At 45.1% G+C, this 23,660-nt stretch overlaps 1 protein-coding gene across 6 annotated transcripts in view; it reads right to left on the reverse strand.

Moving 5' to 3' along the window:
* Nucleotides 1-8,822: 8,822 nt before the first annotated feature.
* The window catches only part of IGSF9B (immunoglobulin superfamily member 9B), a 106,935-nt gene continuing 92,097 nt past the window's right edge, over nucleotides 8,823-23,660 (reverse strand). For 5 of the 6 annotated variants that reach the window (XM_050921535.1, XM_050921532.1, XM_050921537.1 and 2 more), the window contains 2 exons: nucleotides 14,070-14,191; nucleotides 8,823-13,259 (listed from right to left, as the gene is read on the reverse strand). In XM_050921535.1, coding sequence (XP_050777492.1) covers nucleotides 13,036-13,259; nucleotides 14,070-14,191 — 346 coding nt within the window. In that variant the 3' untranslated portion in view covers nucleotides 8,823-13,035. Of the gene's footprint in view, nucleotides 13,260-14,069; nucleotides 14,192-23,325; nucleotides 23,372-23,660 lie in introns of those variants that run through there. The other variant, XM_050921536.1, reaches the window with a different exon arrangement.

Below are 23,660 nucleotides of genomic sequence, written 5' to 3' on the forward strand. Positions count from 1 at the left end.
AAAACAGAGCCATCCCACTCTGATGGTAATTGCAGGAGGTGTTAAGGACTTGGATTTCTTAATCTAAAACAAAAAGGCTCATTTGTTTTCCAATAAACGGCTTTAAAAATAAAGTACACATTCCTTTCTCTGAAAAACAAACTTCAAACACTGCCTAAAGCAGAACTACAGCTACAGGCACCGTCTCCTCATTGCAGTCAGTCCTAATTCACATTAGCAGTAGATTTCCTTTCCACGCACAAGACGACTCCTAGAATAGGCATCCACAAGCCTGCATCTCCGTTCAGAAGGCGCACATGGCAAAAACGAATGCCGTAATACTCCGCAAGGTCTGCACACCCAGCTTATAGTGGTCTGGTGACTCTACATCAGCCATTCTTCCTCCTTTGGTTAATTTTTTTAACACACTCCCCTCCCCCACTTTCCATTCACTACCCCCTCCCCCCAGTTATTTTTCCTTTTACTCCAAAGTGATAGTATACAATAGTGACAACTTAAATGCACTTCACAGAACAGATACGCTGCACCACAGGCGCGAATCACAATGACTAATGTGGAACGGATAGATTTGAGGCTCATACAGTAAGCAATCCAAACAAGCTGTGTTGCCCAACACCCCATGCTTCCAGCCAGGGTAAAAGATCACATGAATTCCTAATAGACCCACCTGATCCAGAGGACATCTTCAGCTGGGACATTTTGTTTGGACTACGCAGAAGATCTGTTGTATCACAAAGCCCACAATCACCTAAAATACTGTGTTGCTCAAAATGGAGCTAAGCATAAGGTACAAAAATAAAGCAAACTATGTGATTTACTATATATTTGTCTATATTTATATATGGATGAAGAAGTGGAGAACTCTAAACGCAACACAATTCAAAAATACTATCTCTGCTCCTGCTGTTTGATTCTCTCCACCTCCAACAGCCCCCCTCTCTAGCCTCCCGGATATTTTGGATGCATATTAATAAAGTACTTTCTTTTAAATACTTTTTATTTATTTCCCTTCCCCTTTAAAATAGAAAGTAAATATATATTTATATAGTTGTATATACACAATGCTGTTTTCAATACACAAAGATCACATATTTATGGGGTCATACAGACACTGACCTGTCAAGCTGGTTTAATTGTCGCCTGGTGTTTCAGAAACAACAGGGGACATACTTGCAGTTTCAGGCCCCAAGATCAACTTCTCCAAGGGAGATGTATAGCCCCTACAGGTCCGTTTACTCCTCAAGGGAGTTTTATCCTGTGACCTCAAGAGGAATGGAAAAGAAGCCCTCCTGCTTTGTGAGAGAGACCTTGGTTTTGGTCACTCAAAATCTTGGGCCAAACTCTACTCCTCTTGTTTACACCCAGGGGTAAATTGGGTTGCATGGTGGCACTGGGAAGCCAGATTTCAGCTTCAACTCTATTAATTTTTTTTAAAACTTATCACCAAAAGCATGCTTGCAACATCTCCCCAAGACTCAGACCAACCCACATCCTTCTCCCACCTCCTTCTCCCTACTTAAAGTCCTAAGCCATGCATTTATCAAACCCCCAGAGCCCTTAGTATTTGGGTTGGGGATGACCTCTCAGTTGCACGTGTCCTGAGGTTACCAAGCAGAACTGGGTGAGATACGTATTGCCATATAAAAGACGAGGAACAGAGACTCAGGCATTGAGAAGTCTACCCGGTTAAAACACAAGAGGGGGAAAAAATCCATCTCTGAAAAGATCACTGATAAGGACAGAAGAACAAACTGACGGAGAATGTTCTCCACATTGGAATGTATCCTGCAGAGAGGGCAAGGAAAAACTGAACTCACTTCCTAGGTTCCCCATCTCTCATCCAAATCTAACTGCCTCAAGCCCCTTTCTCGGAAAGCAGGATAAGGCTTTATGAGCATCCCCTGGACACTAATAATTCCATACAGGGATCTTTTTCCTACCACAAAAGTGAAATAGAGAGTGTGTGTGTGTGTGTGTGTGTGTGTGTGTGTGTATCCGCTAGTGCAAATTAAATTTAACTCTCCAGTTTACATAAATTGTGTGTGTGTGTGTGTGTGTGTGTGTATCCGCTAGTGAAAATTAAATTTAACTCTCCAGTTTACATAAATTGTGTGTGTGTGTGTGTGTGTGTGTGTGTGTGTGTGTGTATCCGCTAGTGCAAATTAAATTTAACTCTCCAGTTTACATAAATCTCTTGCAAGTGTAAGTCTTGCCAAACCACTGTTTAGTTTGAGGGCACACAGTCTTACACACCGAGGCCATCACTGCTTTCTCAGCTGTAATGAGTCTTTAATGCATTGTATTTACCATCAGCACTTTTGAAACATTAGTGAATTTAACTTCACAACCTTCCCTGTGAGGCACCATACCCGTCTGAGAGATGGGTAAATAGAGGTACAGAACAGGGAAGTGACTCACAAGATAATAAAAAGCAAGTCAACAGTGGAGATGGGAACTCAATCCTGATTCCCAGTCTTCCTGTTAAGACCACCCCTCCTCTGCTTCACCATGCATTCACCCTCTTGCAGAGCACCGAGAAAAACGTGCGCAGTGAATTCCCTCCAAAACCCTGCATGTGACAACTGACCACCCACAAAACAGTGAAACTGACTGCACACAAAGTGCTGACAAATCACTTCAGTTACTCGTCACCTTCATGGTGACCTATAACAATAGTAAGTATGACATTTCCAGATGACAATGTGATTTGGAAGTTGATAGTGACCCTTTCAAATACACCGTTCAAGAGTCTTGGAGAGCACACACACACAGTTCTAAACTCTGCTCTAGATTATGCAGGTGTAAATCTGCAGTAATGAAGTCAGCTGAGTTATTCTGAATTTATAAAGGTTTAAGCGAGAACAGAATTTAGCTAATTTTTTAATGCAAAAAACCTTGCACTCTCTAGTTTACACACACACACAATGCAAACTTCACTTTTCATGAAACAATTCATGCTTCCTCCTTTACGGATACAGTGTATGCTACTTTTGGATAGACCAGTGAGCATGACATTTACTGCTGCCTTTTTGGAGAGGTAAGGGGTGAACTAGTCCACAAGCTAGGGTGACGGGCCATTCAAAAACTTGCAGAAATACACCACCACCATGTTGTAATAGCATCACATCACTCTGGCACAGTGCATTGCACCAGTTCGGCATTTTGCTGCAATGGCACAAATGTTACAGCAAGGACAAATTTCTCAAATATAACACCACAGCTTGCAAGTGATGGCCTTGGGTGATGTTAGCAGTGGAAGTCTTGTGCTCAGCATCCGAGACTCTAAAACCACACGAACTCCCTCCGCTGCCCCTACCCCAAATAAGAACCCTGCATGACAGGGTATTTTATAGGGGTTTCATCTTTCCCTGAAGTTTCTGGCATAAAAGTCACTATGGGAGGGAATTAGTTTCAACTGAGCATTGGTGCAATCTGGCATGGAAAATGCTACACTTCTCAAATCAAGGAATAAAAGAAATAGGTTTTCATCTATCTCCTCAGAAGCAAGTTTCTGAAAAGAGCAGGTTTCACTTCTCATAAGTGACCAGAGAGTAAAATCAATCTGGATTTTATATTAGAGGACTTGAGTGTGTGTGTTTTTAAAAACGCTAAAAAAAGTCAGAACAAATGAGGTGCCATACTACATAGCAAAGCATTCGTTGTAGAGAGGATTTTTATATACATGCCTTTCCTGATCCTCCCCATGCGTCTACATGCTTCCTGTCTACAGCACTTCCTGTGCCCAGCAATTTTGGCAATCCAGTTTGAGAGATGCTCAGACACAGGCCCTCTACCCAAGGATGTAGGATGATCAGGAGACCACGTAAGCAGAGACATGGGGAAACAGACCTGGTATAGGCAAGTGTAAGTTCACTGAAGTCAATGGGAGTTGCACCTAGTTACTGAACCCCTGGAAATCTGTTCTCACACAGACTGGTATAAGCCTGGAGTAACTCCAGTCAAGTCAATGAATTAACACTAGTGTTAACGCAGAGTGAGATCAGAATTCAACTCTTGTTATCCATTCAATGGACATCAAAACAGTGAACAACAGAACTATTATTCATTACCCCTTCCCCAACACAACACAATTCCTGACAAAATGACTTCAACGCACGTCACAGGGAGCACACTCAGATCTTAACATGCAGCTGGCAGCAAGATATTCTCGATTCTCCTTGTATTGTAAGTATATCTGTTTAACACCACAGCCATCACCCCCGCTCGTGCACACACTGGGGTTAGCAATACAGACACGCAACTCTTTTCACGTCTCTCACACACAGATCCTGAGTGTGTACAACATGTTCATCTGCATACGTGCATGCATGCATCACAAAGCAGGACAGGCTGCTTTCAAAGATATCCTGAGGCCTCCTGGGGCATTGGCTTGGGCACCAGTGGCAGCTCACAGCCCTGCTGAAGAGTTAGCCCTTGCCGGCCTACAGGAAGCAAAGCCACCCCTGACTCCTGTGTTAAGAGCAGAAACTGAAATAAGCTGCCATTTTGTATTGCTAAGTGAGAAACTGCACTGACAGTCCACTTTCCAGCACAGCCACACGGAGAGATGGGTGGCACAAGTAATCAGTTCCTGGCACATACTGTTCCTGGTCACACGGAGACCTAGTAATGAGGTCTCTGAGGATTGCACAGTAAATGCTGTGGGTGTTCCATGCTCCAAATCACCCTTAGTTCAGATGCGAGGTAGCAAACAAGTGAGAACCCTCTCAGCCTAGCGACCCTGGGACTCTGTCCTGCTGGGATCACTTAATGCACTTCAAAACTATCACACGTCTGTGAGGAAACAAAGGCTCTGCCTGAGCAGCCACCGACTTGCCCTGCTCACTCCCCGTCTCACTGTTCAATGGCCCTCTCTCCCTGCCTGAGACTATAAGCAAGGCAAAGACCCAAAACAGCGAGTGAAGGTGTAGGTCTCTGTGGACGCAACAGAAAGGTGCCTCATGGGGCCAGGGGCCCAATGACTTTTAGTACAAGTGGCTGCTTAGCCTCAGTTCCTTCTCAGGCCAGATGGGGCCTGGGTTAAATGCCTTTTTCAAGCAGCTCCTCGCCCCGCTCCTTGGGCCAGCTAGCTTCAATGCAGCCCATTGCTGCCATCTTGGTTCCATGATTCGGTGATTTAAATTATTTGCAATGGCTAGAGAAAGAAGAACAGCCCGTCCTGATTTGGGGATAGAGGAACAAAATGAAGGTCAGGCCCTTGTGATATGGAGTAGCTGGGAGGGACTCTCCATGTCTTGTCTCTGTTCCTATCCCCTGCCCAGAATCTTAGTGCTTCTCCCCGCTTTCCTCCCTCTCCTTATCCCCAACCTCCCCCCATACAAAACATCTAACATCCTCCCCATCACCCTCAGCGTCCCCTTTACATGCAGATATATCAGAATCCTGTGCATCTACATCTACCTCTTCTCCTATGTTTCTCTATCTATTTATACAGCACTTATGTACATCTCTTTTTCAGTTCTTCAGAAATGTTCCTTTCTATACAAGGATCAACTCTCAGCTCTGGGCTGGAGTGACTGGTGAACCCCAAGAGGTTCACAAGAAGTGAGGAAACAGAGAAAGTTGGAGTTGATTGGTCCAGCCTCACTGGGAAAGTACTTCTGCAGCCTCCAAATCCCAGTATAGACAGGCCTGAGCCATCACGTTTGGACTTGGATCCGAACTTCTCGAAGTTCAGATGTGTTTGGATCCAAGGATTTGGTTCTTGCCTACCACTAAAACGAAAGGGACAGGTCACCTACGTGCATCTACGTGTGCGGTGTACTCGCAGAGGATGATACTGCGTCCTTTTGCTGATGACTCCTAGCCAAAAGCAATGGACAGTTGTTGACTCGGGCTGGGGTTAGTTACGTTTCCCAGCAGCTAACACTGAGCATTAAAATCCACCGCACCAACAGCAGCTGCCAAATCAAAGTAGTGCTCATGAGCCCTCACCATTTAGATAAAGAGTGCAGATAAGAGGGAGCCGCCCAAGCTGCTACAAACAGCATCTGTTAAATGAGCCAGGAAGTTTTACTAGTTTTTGCCTCTCCTATCTGGACTGTCAGGCCAGAAGTGTTGGATTTCTGCACTAGCGATTGCCAGGAAAAATTAATTCCGAAGGTAATCATCCTAAATTGGGCTCATCGGCCTGGCTCCCACCCGCCCCCCCCCCCCCCAACTTGCTCAGTGAAAGCTTCCACCAGCCAGATGGAAGGGCAAATGGGAAAGCAAAAGAAACTGCCACCAATAAACAGACCCAGCTCACATAGCAATGTCTGAAAACTCATTTTGGAGGGACTCCTCTCCTCATGGTTATTGAAGACTAACTCCTTCCACTGGAGGTTCTGTCCCTGAATGTCAGGACAGCCAGCAAGGATGATCCAGGGGGATCTCAGCTACCTCATGGGGACATAGGACAAAAAAGTTGAAGAAATACAAATTCTAACAGTTGTAACAAATATTAGTTTTCTAAAACCCCAACCAATCCACTCAGGCTGATGCTGTCCAGGGAGCAACTCTAAAACAGCAGCAGCATGAGACTCAAATGTGCTGGAGAAAACTAACCACGTCCATGTTCTCTCTCCATCCACTCGCCTCCTTAATCTCTCTGACCCCTTAAAGCCTTGGGGTGGGGAGGGACTTCTCTCTCCTCCTTTCCCAATAGTAAGTAGCAATTACAAAAATAGTTTGTGTCTCAAAGAGCAAGTTCAGAAGGAAAGCAAAGTCACCGGGCATAAAACACATCCGCGTCTGGAGAACCGGCCATATGTACCCCTGGGGTAACAGCACTGACTGCAGCGGACTTAAAGAGATGGATGTACCCACATATATTCACTGAGGGGAATGTAGTAAACCGCTTTAGGAGATGTCAAATCCCCATGTAGGTGTGCTTACTAATCCCTTACACCAACACCACAGCCGCTACAGTGGTGCAGCTCAGCACACCTCAGATAATACATTAAGCTGTGCATTACATATTCATTAGATAGCCATCAATTAACTCTCTGAAACTAGTTATTAAAATCAAGCTTCTGCTTTTATGAGACTGTCATTAGACCTCAATATACAGGGACAGTTTCCCAAACGTACATTTTTTAAGATAAATTTCTTTTTATAGTTATATAGTTTACTGAAGTTAATGGAGGGACTCCAAATTTACACGTGTGAATTGGGGACCATAATCTCACCATTTAGGGCCTCTGAAATCCAATTTCTTCAAGAATGTACCTGAACAAATGCCATGATTTTTGCTTATTGCCCAGACAATCTTGCACCTTCTTGATACATTGTACTAAGTTGGAAAAATCCTGCTCCATCTCTATAATGAATTTGGTATTACAGTTTAGGCTCTCTGCCAAGCCGACAGGGGCTGGAACAAGAGGAGGAGAGAATGACCCTCTGGCAGACTTAGGAGTGGTACTGGTGAGCTCTGTCCTTCAGCCCTCCTTGGCCAGCCCCATCAAATGTACATCACAACAGCCTCACCAAATATGCATTTTTAGTGCATCTTATCCTCAAAGGACTTTACTAATAGTAACTAATGAATCCCCACCACAGTCCTGTGAGGTAGGTAAAATATTATTGTCCCCATTTTACAGTTGGAGAAACTGAAGCAGAGAGGTGAAGTGACTGGCCCACTGCCACAGAGAGCCAGCAAGTGGCAGTGATGGGAACAGAAATCCTGACTCCCAGTACTATGCTCAAACCAGGCCTTTCAGTTCCATTTCATAAGGGATAACTTCACTTACCAAGCCTACATTACCTATGCAGTTCAGTAGCTATCACAACACAATTTCCTGTGATCTGCATGCATGCCTGACTCAGCTTTTCCTCCACACCTAACTAGAAACAGGATCATCATCTCCAATTCCCCCTGAAAGTATGTCTGAATCACAGTCCAGTGCCACGGAAATAAACTGAGACATCACAAACAGACATAGCGCCTTCAACATACTGAGAACTGCCTCCAAAACTCACAGCAGGAGAATGGAAGTAAATGACCAAGGAGGTATTCCAGTTGCTGTTCAGGTAGCAAGCTCCATACACTGGAAAATTGTCATGGATTCCCATAACCAGGACTCCCTGTATTAGAGAAAAGATGATCCAAGAAACCTGGGAGTAAAAGACAAGGTGCTCAATTCTGCATCTGGGGGCAGCGTATAAACACCCAAATCCACTTACTAAGTCTCCCTCCTCACACCAGTTCATTTTGCTTATAAACGTAAGATGTTCTCAACAAAGAACAGATTTGCAAGGCAAATCTGAGTTTCAAAGAGTTAGGCCTAAATTTTTCAAAACAAATCTGCAGGGCTGGCTGGAATGCCATACGATGCCTGCGCTCTGATGAGGTCAGGAGGACCCCCCCGCCAACTTTTACACAGCAGTTTAGTCCATTCTTCTCTTTTCTCAGAGGGGAACAACTAGCCCTTTGCAGAAAAAACTGTTACATCAGGCCATTCAGGTGCAATCATGGGAGATTACACATTTGCTTAACAAAATAAAGTGAAGGAGGAAGTTCTGCTTGGCTGCTCCTCCCCCAGTTTTAAAAGGAAGTCTAAGGTATAGTCATATTTAAATACTACTACTACTACTACTATTAAAGTCATAATCAAACTTTTCCTGCTTCAGTCAGTTGGTTCTGTACTTACACGGCTGACACTCGTATATATCTCCAGTACAACTTCACTGTCAATTTGCAGAAATAGTAGCAGTGCCACCTGCACTCCCATCCCCCACATATTGCTGCCCATGTCCTCAATCACCACACCTAGCTGCAATAGGAAAAGTTGCCAAATTTTTTTTTACATGACAACTGAGATTATGTGGAAATGGAGCTGAAGGATTGTGATGAGGAGCATTCTTACACAGAAAAATTCTACACAGCAGGAAAACCAAACTTCGCAAAAGGTGCAAAAAAAATATATGGATTTGATGTTATGATCTTGTAGTATTTACATTCTTGACAAAGCAGGAGTGCTCTGTAGAGCCAGATGAAAAACATTCCTGCTGTCGGCGGTGCCTCACTGTTCCCAAGAAACTTTGTTGCCTGGGATTTCCAGGAAAGCCAATAAAAAGGTGCTATTTCCATGGGGGATGGCCATAATTTTACTGATGAAACAGCAAAAATTTCTTACTAGGACAGGTTTACAGAAAAGGAATTTGGCCCAGGAATTTTTCTGCCATGTTAATTAAAAAGCTGGTGTTTGCAGCGGACCAAGAACAAGGCAAAGTGTTTTCAACGGGGTGGAAACGGGAGAACGGCTGGCATCCTTTGGCATGGCTCAACCATCCCAGGCTGCCAAGGTGAAGAGACCCCCTCCCGTGTAGGCCATCGAAGCCAGATGGTTGTGAAAGTAGTTTCCAGAATGAAAGGAGAGGATATTTGCTGTAGCATAGGCAACATTTGCTATAGTTGAAGGGAGCTAGTATTTTCTCCCTTCTTGCCCGGCACCTCCCCCTTCCCCAAATATCAACCATAATAGTAGCTAAGGTCAAAGAGACTGGGAGGAGGCAGCTGTAAAGGTTAACTAATAGTTTGAAAAAGCAGAGATGCTTCCACGAAGCTCACTGGTTGGATTTCCCTTTCCAGGGTCCTATATGGCTCACAGAGCTGAAAGAGATGGAGGGCAGAAGCTTCAGGTCTCTAATGGTTGAAGACCATGGAAAGCAGGGGGCTCTCTGCTCAAAGTATCTGCAAAAGAAACAGACCTGTAGAAGACTGACCAAGCAAGCTGGCGTATTCTGCCAATCATCTCTGCACCTAAGTCCTCTAGGGCTACGTAAGTCAGGACAGTGAGAGGGTCTTGGAGACAGTCATCCCAAGAGACCCAAGATACTGCCCTGTTAATATGAAGAGCTACCACGATTAACCCAGAAAGTGCTCAAAAAGTCAACATCCTGCTCCTTGCTTTGTAACCGTCCATGCAAAAGAAAGAAGGGTCTTTGCAAGCGAAGTGAAGTTTGCCCTGTACAGAGAGTCAGGAGAAGGCCTACGCACCTCATCAAAATAGAGCTTCAAGGAGACTTAAGTGGTGCGTAGATATTGTGCTACACCTCTGCACAGGGACCAATTTCACCCATACATAGCAAGCAGTAGTTAACAGCCTACCTCTGTGCAGTGCCACCAACAGGAGGGCGTCCAGAGTCTTGACACATTAGCATACGTGGGTACATACACGTGGGTACACACCCACAGATTGGGAACCTTGCAGGCCGAGGTTCCTGGAAGATTTTGAGGCAGTATCTACTGCTTCCTTCCCCACTGACAAAGTCTTTCTAAAAAACAGCTGTCCTGTTGGACTGGGGCTAGAAATTAGTTTGTTTTTTTCTCCGGCACTAATATGGGCTCAGTTTTCACACCTTGTGTGGAAGTGACATGAAATCCAATCCAGGCCTAGTTAAGTCTAGGGCAACCCTTTAAAAACACAGTAACCAAAGAAATACCCATTCAGTCCACAGGCAGAGTTGGTTTCTCACCTAGCCAGAGCCACCAACTGTAAACATGTCAAAATGCCCCAATCTGCACTCGAGATTCGGATTGTACTCAGAGTATCCTCCTCTCCCTTGTGAGCAAATTTGTCTCATTTTGGATGGCATTTTTTAAGTTGGAGAAAAAAACACTGTTTATCACAGAGTTCTCTCTGATGTAGTTTGAACCTCATCAGGATTTTGAGGTTTGACAGTGTTCAGTAATTTTTATTGTTGTTTCTGAACATCTGAGGAGACTGGAAACAAAAACCGTAACAAAACAAATCGTCTTGGGATATTTCTAAATTTCACCAAAACAGCTTGACTCACTGATATTGCTTGATCTAAACTGTTCATTTTTACAAAGCATCTGAAACTCTTGGATGCTTCTCTAAACCACTGAGCCCTTTGAGGTTCAACCATTAGCAAGAATAATAGTCAAAGCATGTGTTAACCATAGCAAGACTGGTGAAAATGTTGTGGCCATCCCACTTGAAAAAAATCAACCTTGGGAAGTATACAAGTGAAAATCCTGTGCCTTGGAGATTCTGTGCAAAGAAGTACCTAGGTCCTCCCACGATTCACCTGAGACCTTCTACATCCTGAATTCACTTAAAGCAAAAACACCCATGTGAAATACTTTAAGTGTAATTGTTTTATTCCCAGGCAGGCTACGATCTTAGCACTCCAGCACAAGGGAATACATACATGAAGACCTGGATGCACTGTTTGATCTTGCCACTTAGAAAGTGCCAAAATATAGGAATATAATAATACTTCACATTTATATAGCACTTTTGATCTGTAGACTTCTAGGTGCTTTACAAAGGAGCATAAGTATCATTATCTCCATTTTACAGTTGAGGAACCTGAGGCACAGAGTGGTTAAGTGACTTGCCCAAGGCCACATGAGTCAGTGGCAGAACCAGGAATAGAACCCAGGGATCCTGCCTCCTAGCCTCACATTCCATTCACTACACCAGAGTTGCCCCTCGTATATAGACCAATGCAATCCAGAGAGAAACTGATGGACAAATGAATCAGTCAAACTAATCTGAGTAGAAAACACACTCTGGTGAAGAACTGGAATGGCATTGGTAAAAGGAGGAGACTGTAACTCCTCAGACTGAATCCTGGGAGTGTTAAAACCCAATGCATCTATCACATTCATTCTAAAACTGGGGTGGAGGTGGAAAACGGGAGGGGACATATCAGCGACGTATTTAGAATGGATGCAAGGTGACAGAATTTGTTTCTATTGCTTGCAGCTAGAAGCAATTATTCCTCCGGGGACCAAAAGTTACCTTCCAAAAGCTCGCCCTCAGGCGTTGTTGTGTATGCCCTGTTTACATTAATCAGTGGGGCAATGGACTGGAAGATGCAGACTGAAGTTCACACTTTTTTGTGGGGGGGTACACCAGTTGAACCATTTCAATTCACACTCTACACAGGAAAAAGAAACCTGTTCTCTCTCCTCACTTTGCAGCAAAGGTTAAAAAATGCAAACACTCCTATAGTGAGATCTTGTATTCTAAGACTTCATTAATTTTACAAAGTGAAGTACAGAACATTACTAATAATAAATTGGCAATCTAACCCCCCTCCTCAAAGTTGACAAAGTCTTGTTTGAGATGGAAGATCCTTCGATATAAATTCCACCTTCCACCCCGATCTTTGCAGGTCTGCAAAGAGATGTTACCATAAATTAACAAGGTTTTGAGAGTGTGCATGTACGGGACCTTGCACGATTCCACACATCTACTTATTTTGGAGTTTGAGGGAGGCAGGGGCTGGACAGAAGTAAAAGATCATTTGTGTTTTTGTTACCCATCATCCTCAGGCAAAAAGGTGGAGAGGCAATGAGATTTTGCACTGGTAAAGTTTTTTGGGATTATTTTAGAATAATGCATTACAAAATTATCAGATTAACTGGGTCATCAGTTCCAATCTGGATTGTTCTGTGTCACTTATTTGTTTTCTGTGGAATCCAAATGATTCCTGTGAATTCAGGCCATTTGCTTACTTCCATGTTCCTACCTAAATACACACTGTATAAATATACATTGTAATCTGCACATTTTTTTTTAATCTATACATACTTTTGGAAACCAGGATGTAAAATCTCATCCCTCTTCTAGCACTCATAAAACTGAAGCCATAGCAGAGAGGGGGGGATTCGAGGGACAATAGATTCTTATGACAACACTGAGTTTGAATCCTTCTCACTCTGAGCCCTGCAAACCCCAACCTCACCTTTTCCTGTTCCAAATGGCAGGGGAGGGTGAGGCGAGGGTATTTTCCCCTCCATCTCTAATCTGGGATATTCCTCCCTGCCACCCCCACGGTCTGCACTAAATGGAAGGTGTCCTATGAAGGGGAGAGCCTCTCCCAGTGGCCAAAGACTGGATGTTAGGTTCCCTGGATGTGATACCAAACATTCAGTTTGTTGGTATGAGAACCCAGGCTGAAGCTCACACCCCATCTCTCCCCACATGTGTCTGTAGCTCATGAGATCTCCTCTCCCTCCTCCCCCCTCTCTTTGAACCTTCTCTGGCTGGCGCTATGCTAAAGTAAGGTGGCATGCCCGCCAGAATCATCGTGGTCCACGCTGTTGAGAATAGCTGTCTGGTCCTCAGGGAGCTGCCGGTGGCAAAGGTCATCCTTCAACGCAGAGAGGCGAGCGAAGGGATCCTGACGAGAGTGTCTCTTTTTCTTGCGGAGGGAGACCGCTTCGTCAGGCCACAGTACCTGAGAGTTGGGAAGTTGCTGAACCTGGGAGGCAGAACCATCTGAAGAGGAAGAGGGAAGGAGAAAGACAAGAGGATTAGTGATCTATAAAAATGCCATGAGCCGACATGGTGCTTTACAGAGTGTGTAAAACAAATGCCTGGACCCGGCCCTGAGAAGCTCACAGTCTAAATCAGGATAACGTACCAACCTCGGTGGTTTGGCTGGGGAGAAGGTTAACATAGGACGCTCAGCTGACGGAGGAGGGTTTTTGAAGGGATTTAATGGAGAATAGGAAGAGGAAGGTTGTTCTAAGTGTAGGGGACAGTGCAAGGGAAGGCACATAGCTTAGCGGGGGGGTAGGAGACAAAGGGAAGATTCAGGACAGAGGACCTGAGGAAAAGATAGGGGGCAGGAGGAAATGACAGCAGAGATGTAGGTGGAGAGATGCAGGAGGATCTTGAAATTAAATAGACAGAGCCACGAAAGGCATTGGAAGAAGGGTCATTCCAGGGCTCTCCAGATAATTTCAGGACTACAAAGGGAAGTTATCCCCTTCCTCTTCTGGGCTAAGATCTGGACTAACATCCCAAGGAAAAAAAAAAGAACAGGAAATGGGGCCTTCCATTTTACAGCTGAAAGGAGCAGGGAAGCCCCTGTTGGCCTCATGGAAAAAGAGCCTGCTTCCTTTGTAAGGAATTGTTGAGCAAGAGAATAAAACATAGGTTTTATAGTAGCTCAACAGAGACCTTCAGACCACGGGCCTGAATCAATTCCCATTAGAGTCAGAGACTTTAATGAGCGTTGGATCAGGCTTCAAACAGAGGATGGACAGGGAGACTAGTGGGGAGTCTTGTGATCCTCACACTCACTGGATTGTTTTCTGGATTTTGAGGAGCCCTTGGATGACTTTTTGGGCTTCTTTATCCGCTGGTATTTCAGAGCTTCGAGCCTCTCAGGTGCAGCAGCGTTCCCGGATGGAGATGGACGTTCTCTAGAAAGGAAAAGCAGACACGTGCCATCAGTGGCCCCCTGTCACACTCTGGCCAGAAGAATTCTTGGGTGGGGAGGGACCGGTCATCCTCTGCCACGGGAAGGAAAATGTGAGGAATCCTGGGCCGATGGAATAAGGTCAGCCGGCTGCACTGGAGCTAAATACGATGCTGGTGGAAACATGACACCATCTACTCACTGCCCTAGGGACAGCTGTAGTTTCCCCCACACACACACATACATACTTCCTGTCCACTGTTTCCCTCCCTCTCATTCCATGGATGAATGTAGGTCAGGCAGAAACAGGCAAAGTTTATAGAGAGGTGTTAGGCTCCAGCCCTGGTTGTTCCTGTGGACAGAATCAAATGCCTGCTGATGGCTAAGCTGTGGAGGAATTGAAAGAGCCACACTAAGACAACCGGTACCGAGGCTCACGTCTTAAAAATGCATTTGTTTCTGTAATTTCAAAACCATTAAAGTAGGTAGAAAGGGGCAGATCCTATGTCCGACAAGGCACTTCTGGGAACCCGCGTCAAGCCCCTTTAAAGGGAGGGAAAGCAAAAGGCGTATGGAAACAGGACAGCGGCACCCATGTTACCGTTATGCGCATCGCCAGCTATGGCAACAGTGGCCCAGACAGACAGAACGCAAGCGGTGACCCTTCCCTTCCCCAACCCCACAGCAAAAACAGGACCAAACGGCAAACAGAAACACGAAGCGTTTACAAGCCAGCATTGCTGGGGCTGGCAAGTTAGTACCCCCTTCCAGGATCACGGCTCTGAGCCACAACACACAATAAAATAAGAGTTGATGATAGGTTCTGTTTAATCTTTTGACGCCAGGCTTCGGATTTTCTTCCCCAGTAGGATAAGACAAACCAGGACTTTGAAATTAAAGTACTTCCAAGAGATTATCGGGGGGTGGGGGGGGCCAGTTTCCCCAGCCTATTTCACTGATTTATTGTATGGCTGGTTTATTCTTCCACCAAAGCCTGTTACAAGGTAAATATTTTCTCTAGAATTTGGTGCATGGGAAACGGGCTCTTTGCCTAAGGTTTATTTTGTGTGCACTTCTTTCTAGTCTGCTAGTCCTTCCCTGACTAGAAATTGGAAGCCAGGACACTGGGGCCAGGTGAGTATAGGAAAACCCTTCCCTCTGGACGAAGTCTGTCCAACTATATGTTTTCCAGTTTTCACCAAGTCTTTATTAACTTTCCCATACCTTTCCCCTGCCAGTTCTAGATTGAGGCACCTCTCCGCCAAAACTGAAAGTTTGCTATCCATCAAAGAAAGAGTCTGAGTCTTGACAGTTCAGGCCAGACTACAGACAAGGGCTGTACTGGAGCCTTCACACAGCTCAGTTGTGACCTGCAGTTCTCTTCAGCCTTGGAGCCCCTTGTTCTAGCGGAGTGCCACAGTCCTGACTAGCAGGCAGAGTGCCAAAGAGTGTGAGGGGGGGAGTGTTGAGATATGAGCACGTGCCCATAAGTGAGTAGGCCAGGTCCACAAAGTAGTTTTCACTGTGAGATCAAGCCAATACTTAAACCAAGCTCTTCTGAGATTTAATCCATTGAGCCTCCAATATATTCACACCTTTTGAAGTAGGAGACGACATTCTTTGGTATCATTACTGACTCACCACTGATCAAACTGTCTCAAAATACTGTACTTGCTAAGAGAGGGGTAGCTCGTAACATTTCCTGAATTCCCAGGCTCTCCTCGTCCTGGTAGTGTTATCAAATGTCAGCTTATCCCCCCATTTCCTGCTATAAGCCAGGTAAATGCTACGGTCAGACAAAAAAGTCTGTTGTTCTGCATCTCCCGAGGATGCACAAAGGTTGACCACACTTCACAGAAAGTTCTGAGAGGAAGAGGAAAATAAAGGCAACAATTATTTCCTGAGTGGCAGTTTCAAAGAGTTAGCACCAGCAAGGAATACTGCAATTAGACCTTCCGCACATCAACTGGAGGGTTCAAAGAAAGAGAGATTGGGCAATGGGAGCAAGAATGGGGTGTCTACGTGTCAGATCATGTACACTTCAGTAACACTCCCCTTAAAGGGTTAATCTGAACCCAAATAGCAGCTGGTCTTCTGTTCATACTTCACTGCATTTGAGATTAACCAAGAGTAGTCCAGCACTCTGGGATTCTCATTTGCTCCCATCAACTCCCCTGTGCTCATCGTCAAGGCAGCAGAAGAAACTGAGATGAAACCGATAAGCGTGGAGTTGATGGAAGATGACATGTTCAGAGAGGCAAAACTCACTTTTACATGCCTGCTGCATGGCAACCTATGGTGAAAAAGTGGGGGAATTCTAGTTTTCCCATACAAAGAGATGGAGAGAGCAAACAGGGCAGGCTGGAGCACCAGAAGCAAAACAAGATTTGGACAAAGACAATGATTACCTTGGCCAGTGCATTTCCCACAGATAAATGTGCCATCAATGGAGAAAATATGCAAGGACCTAAAGCTGGTCCGGTTTGCCTGACAGTCTGTGGGGAATCTACACTGCTAAGGGCCCTAAACCGAAGACACTCTCTTTCACTCGGATTGCAGTGTGAACTCTCCTCTACTGGCCATCTGGAGCCCTCACAGAGATAAATCCAATACACAGAAGATTCTTCCTGTCCAATGTGGAGCATTAATCAAGAAACCAGCCCCTGATCCAACAGCAGGTCAGGAAGAGGAGGATTTGCCTTTCCTTTCAATGCTCACAAAGAGAAAAGCAAACTACAAAACACACACTCAGTTAAGTTAAGGTTTAGGTCTTAACCCTGAATTTAAGACGCCTGAAATTGCATGCGTTCTTGGAAAGCACAAGAACTTGCAAGATACATGAAACCCTATCCTGCGTTGCAATCAGATCAGGTCTGGGGAGGACTGAAAGAAGCGGGGGTTGGAGTAGATACTTGGATTCTATTCTCTGCTCAGTCACTGAAAGAGCTTGGCCAAGTAACTTATCCCTCAATGTGTCTCCATTTCCTCATCTGCAAAATAAAGATAATGCCTACTGCACAGGGGGTTTTGTGAGGCTTAAAAATATTGCAACATGCCCTGATACAAGACATCACAGAGGAGTTAGGTATCTGTGGGCCGAACTCAGGGCATTCCATCCATTTAGCTGTGAAAATCTGGATGTGGAAATTCTTCTTTATCCTCATCCTGTTCAGCTGGTGGCATCTCATTGTAGTCAACATTTGTTAAAGGAAGGAAATCTGAGTGTTTCATATATACAGAACCGGGCGTCCCATTACTCAATGCCACGTCCCTCATTGCATTTTGGGGGTAAGGCCACAGTGGCATGGTGAGAGACTTTAGGCTGGGACAAGACAAGCTGACGTGGCAAGTGGCTTTTGTAGCAGAAGGTGCTTAGCTAGAATACTGCAGGCTGATGACTTCCAAGGTTTTTAAAGACACTGATATGACTGGCAAAGTTTCTTGATTTTGCTAACAGCACTGAGAAGCGTATGGAACGTAATGAGTAATTTGATTGAGCAGCTGGGAAACAGCAAATGCAACTGACGCTGTAAGGTTCAGGATACAAAACAGCTTCAATTAAATATTCGCCGCTCAAACACCGACGTCCAGATTTGACTAACGTGCAAAGAGACAGATCTTCAAGACCATGTCTGATGGAACAGCTGAAACTCCCCACAAAGCAGGCAGCATTAACTTCAGCAGAGGACACAACACCTTTTTTAGAAAAGCTACAATTCCCTCCTGTTGGAGCCAAGTGAGACTTTCACCCTCCTAAGATGGGCTAGATTTAGGATGTGTAAGAGTGATGGGGCTACAGTTAAATTCCTCTCAGGAAGCCAACGTTTGCCTCCAATGGTGAATACAGGGTTATAGCTTAATTTTAGAAGCTGGCGTCCCCATAACATCTCGCTATTTGGTGTACTTTGATGAGCTACACATTATTTTGTGCCGCTGAACAACAACTGGTACAGGCAATGCTAACGGTTGCCCTCCTCTGCACCCAGCTTACACACACATTACTCCATGCCTGATTACACTGAGTTTTCAGTTTTAGGTCAATGGGATACAAGCAAGTGCATGGCTGCTATCTGCAGGCAGCTACTGAGTGAACTTCTCCAAATGGTTCTGACAATGCAACTCAACCCTGACCAAGAGTGACCCATTATTCCAGTCCTGGTCTTCCACCACAAGGTGAAACAGCTTCTGCTCTTTAAATCCTGAGCCGAGAAGCAGTTCTAACTTGCAGCACCTATTCCACTGCTGGTCCCCACTGCCATACAACTATATCGATACCGCTCAGCGTTGAGCTGTAGCAGCCTCTGCCACTTCTGCCACATGCCTCTTCTAAGAAGGTATTAGCAATTGTGACATTTATGATGCTAGAAAAATGCCCACTAGAGATTAGGATGAAACTCCATCAAACTCATTTCCATTTGTTCTCTAAAATAGAACTTCCCAATCCCCCATTTCCAGCCACACAAAGCCAGTGCACTAAACCCATGTTTCACCATAAATAGAGTTTGATCTCAGGTGTCACAGATGTAAAGAGTGGACAATGGCAGAGGAAAGGACAGGTACTAGCCAACAGATTTATAGCCTCTCCACCACTCTTTCTTTCTGCAGTCAACTCCATCTCTCCTGTTGTGATTGTTTCTAAGACCAGCAAAAGACCTCTCACTCCTCCTGCCCGTTCCATAGTGTTTTGGGCAGAAGCCTATGCACAAAACCCATCCAGAATACACCACATGTGATGCAGAGGAACCTGTCCCTGCATTCATTCACTCTGGACCGCTGAGTCATAATAGGGCAAGGTAGCTTTAAAAACGTAGCAGGTATTTTCTACAAGGTTCTGAAGTGAACTCAGATCCCAGACTCTACAAAGCATCAGGTTTGGGTCAGAAGAACTAATGGAGAAGTTCTGTTTTCAATTTACCCACACTTCCAGATAAGCGCGAGTCAGAACCATATGGACAGAAAGTTACTGAAGGCGCCTCACAGTTATTGAGGGAGTGCACAAAGCACAATATCTAGAAGAGAAGAGCGAGTTACAAAGCTTGCATGCCTCACCACTCCTCCTTAGCGGAGCTAAAACAAGAGTCTCCGGTATCCATAGCAAGAAGGGCTTTATCCCTAGGTTAAAAGAGCAGCTCCACTAGTCCAACCCAGCAAAAAATCTCTGCTGTTCTTTAAATGCCTTTGTATGTAGGAGGTTAGAAGAGTGGCAGATGAAGCCTAGGGAAGAACTGCAACCTATCTCCATCAGAATGGGAAGCCAAGTCACAAACGGAGGCAGAAAGATCCCAGGGTGCAATATAACAGTTTCTCCTCACCACACACGTCTTCCCTGACTCTCTTCCCTTGAACAAATGGGCAGAGAACTTTAGCAACGGCTTGACAACTAAAGGTCTGGTCTGAAACCATCTAGACAGCCTATATCCCACAGGTTCAAATCCTGGCCAGGTTTACTCCATCCTACACCCTTATAAACTCCATTGATCAATATGGGGTTCTTTCATGCAAGTAAATATTACAAGCTAAGATCGGTTGTGTGCTGCATGGACGCTAAAGATCCCATGAGCCTTTTCTTAGGAGTAGGAGTTTCCTCTTCCCCTCCAGTCTTGTGCGGGATTGACTTCTGCCTCCATCCTAGAGGATGCTGTGGGTGTATCACTTGGGATCAGCTTAGGAGCCTTCAAAATCAAAAGATGCTGGAGAACATATAAGTCACACTCCCTTTCCAAAGAGCTGCTGCCAAGCTACGACCACCACAAGGAGATAAGAAGGAATTGACAACAGCAGGGAGCACACTGAAAAATGGCATCCCGTCTATAGGTCTGCAGACAACACAACTCATCTATACAACGGACTTCACCATGCTGACAGGAGAGGAATAAGGAAGAAAGAAGAAAAGAAGGGTGGGAGAGGAGAGGACAGGAAGAAGAAAAAAGATCAGAGGGGAAAAAAGATGATAAATGAAATCAGGAGTGAGAAAATAAAGAGAAAAATAAAATAAAATAAAATAAAAAAAACAAAAAAATCACTCAGACAAGAGGACTCAACTTCTCCAAGCGAGATTGGGTGTGAAACGCATGCAGAGGATCAGCACATGGACAGTCTTTAAAGGGGAACCTACTTGTTTCAAACTGAACCAGAGGAGTCATTGTCCTCCCCCCACTGGGGGTGGGGCAGCTTCCTCACCCATGGAATGGACATGGTTTTGCCACCTGCACCTAGGAGGCATCAGAGGCTTTGAGTACCAGGTACTGACTGTGCTGTCCAAAGGGAAGAGAGGAGCTGGGGTTGCCAGCACACAACAGCCTAGGATGCAGAGGTAGCACAGGCGCTCGCCTGCCTTCCCTGTGGTTTTTGGGTTTCCTACTGCAGTGAGATGACAGAACCAACTCTTCCCAGTTAAGAGACGTTCACGGCACATTGAATTCAATTAAAAGAAAAGGGAAAGTTACTAGTGCTAATTTGATCATGGTATAAATTACCCACACCCTTAAATAAAACTTGCTTGCCTTTCACACAGCAAGAGATATTTCAAAAGCCTTCCCACTCCAGCCATGCCAGGGGAATATAAACCAACACTGCATGCAGAGAGTCACTTGTATGCCTCTATTTGCCCACAACGGCCTGTCCTATCCAGCCTGATCTGCATGCATTCCCACAGCAGAGATCCCATTCATACTGCTAGCAGTGCCCGGCTACTGATGGGTAAGTCACCACAGAGCTCAAACCACATCTCCCCACCCCCTCTCTGTTCTTATTATTGCAGCATAAAACCTGGCTGGTCTGGTATAAAATTCCCGTGCCCCTGATCCACTGACAATTTTACAACCCTAAATCATAAAGAAATTACTTGGCTGTGCTGTTTATGGGATTCCTTTCTTATTAGCGTGCAGGATTTATTATCCCTCTACCTTCCCCATTCAAGATAATGGCTCGCTCCCTCCTCTAGCTGAAGGAGAACCTGACAGTGAACCCAGGTTCGACTACAATGTATTCTGCGCCCAAGTCCCAGAGTAAGATGCATTTCAGTCCCTGGTCATTGGGCCTTTGCTGACCGACATTTTTGTGGCTTGGCTGCTGTTGAGGTCTTTTCTAGGCATGCATGAACATCTCGGCCTGGAATCGGCGCGAGAAGAGGATTGAAAAGGTTTCAGGTCTGCCACAGGTACCTAGAGTGCAGTGTGAGGTCTGGGACAGAAAGTTTCCAGGGCTAAAAAGAACACCCTGAAAGGAGGATCTCCCTCTCGGTGGTTATGAAGCTCTCTGGAAAGGACTGAAGCCATCTGGTTGGCAGCTATGAGGGTAATGCTCCAAAAGGAGACAGCAGTAAAGATGCCACTGCTCCCTCTATCAGTTGCGCACTCTGCACTCTCTCCCAATCCAGATAGGTCTCAGTGCGACAGACCCACCAGTCCGACACCTCATTCTCTCCCCTGGTTGAATGTCCAAGTCTATTGCCCTCCCACTCCCCGCAACACAACCTCCAGACATCCCCATCTGTCTCCCTGATCACAATTCTCAGAGAGAGCTAGGAGGATTGTATCCCTTTGGGTATTACTTCCAGCTTTTGCTAAGCTGTAACACTACACCCAGCAGGTCTCTTATCCAGTCACACGGGCACATGCTTGGGCTAGACGCTGGATCTTTCACTTTGATAAGCAGCACAGGCACAGCAGCTGTGAATTTCTGGGAATCTGCTCCTCTATGGGTGCATGCAGGCTCTCAGATAGTGGAAATAAAAGTAGGCCTGGGACACTACATCCCTGGCAGCCAATGCAGTTGGTATTGGCCTGCGTGTCACTTCAGGTGACCTTCACTTCTGATCTTCAGAGCTAGTACTTGGTAACATCTAGCTTAGAGCACAAAAGGACTCAGTGAAAGGAAGAGGAGGAAGCTCAACCACTACAAAGGAGTCTGGAAACAAGTTCCTTTTTCTCTCTTCCATTTCTGTTCCAGGACCTCGCTATATCTGTGAAACTGCCCCCAGAAAGTCTCCATGAGGTGTTTTCCTGGAAAAATCTTGCAAGATTTGCTTAATTCACTGTAATCATAGTTGGGTTTGAAGCCAACATGCAAGATTTCATTGATAAAATTTCAGAGAGAGGCGAGGCTTCTATTGTAATTGAATTATTACAGTTCAAAACAAAAAGATTTAACACCGATGAGCTGAAGATATGCAGCGTACCACTGAAAACTGCAAAAGGAAAAAAAAAAAAAAACAGAACTTCTCCGGTTTAATACAATTTAGAAATCTTGGGAATGGAAGGGAGGGGGGAACGCTCGGCTGTTAATATCGGAGAAGTATTTTGAAATTGGGTTCTCTTTACTGAATTCATGGAATGAGATCGTGGTCCTAGATAACTGTTTGCTAGCTGCTGTCAAACTGAAAGCTACTATTAGGTGTTGCTGAACACATGCCCATTTCGTATTGTTAGTCTCTTATTTGTATCCATGTGATATCTTAAGATTTAATTGTCTACTAACACTGAACATTTATATAACACTTTCACAGACCATTTCTCACCACTCATCTGGGTAGGTATTACTATCCCCACTGCCAGAGGAGGAAAGTGGAAGCATAGACGGGTGAAGTGACTTGCCCAAGGTCATGTGAGTCAGTGGCAGAGCTGCTATTAGAACCTACATGTTCCTGGCTCCCAAACCTGTTCAATCCATCAGACCATGCATCTCCCTACAGAATACAGAACGAGGAGCTGTCTCCCCTCCTCACCAGGCTTTAGGATGACCAAATAGCAAGTGTGAATAATTGAGACACGAGGTGGAGGGTAACAGGAGCCTATATAAGAAAAAGCCCCCAAAAATCAGTACTGTCCTTATAAAATCGGGACATCTGGTCACCCTACCAGGCTTGTTCCCACAAAAGTAACAGCCATACCAAGTCTTTCTACTTGTATCCTGACTGTGGATAGGCACCTGTGAACCCGTGAGAGCACTGAGGCACTGCTGAGTGGGAAAACCCAAAAGCCACAGAGAACATGTGTGCAAAGGTTTTGTCCCAGTATTTTACAATTCCTTATTCCCCTTTAAAGGAGGAGATGGGATTGGAAAAGCCCCTTCCATGCCCCGCTCCCCGCCACCCTCCAACAGCCCCACGCCATCCTTTCGGACATGGATCACCCTTACCTATTGAGCTGAGGAGAAGCTTGTCTCGACAACACTGCCCAGATAGCTGAGATTAATCAAAAACAAAGCAGTTAACATCCGCAGGAGCCGAGCTCCGCAACACATCAGCACGTCAAAAAACGCCAAAAGGAGAAGTATTGGGGAAAGAAAAACAAACAAAAACTCCAAACGAAACAAGGCTGGAAACAAAGGGGAGAAAGAAATAGAAAAGAAAGAAAGATCAACAAAGCGGATGAAAACACTGCATAAAAGCGCAGACAGTGCTCTAACACAGGACAATTCTGTGACTTCCCTATACTTGCGGGGCCTCATTAAGGTGTCCTGGCTATATTAGA

This window comes from Gopherus flavomarginatus, chromosome 13 (assembly GCF_025201925.1).
Source record: "Gopherus flavomarginatus isolate rGopFla2 chromosome 13, rGopFla2.mat.asm, whole genome shotgun sequence".
NCBI classification, from domain to species: domain Eukaryota; kingdom Metazoa; phylum Chordata; order Testudines; family Testudinidae; genus Gopherus; species Gopherus flavomarginatus.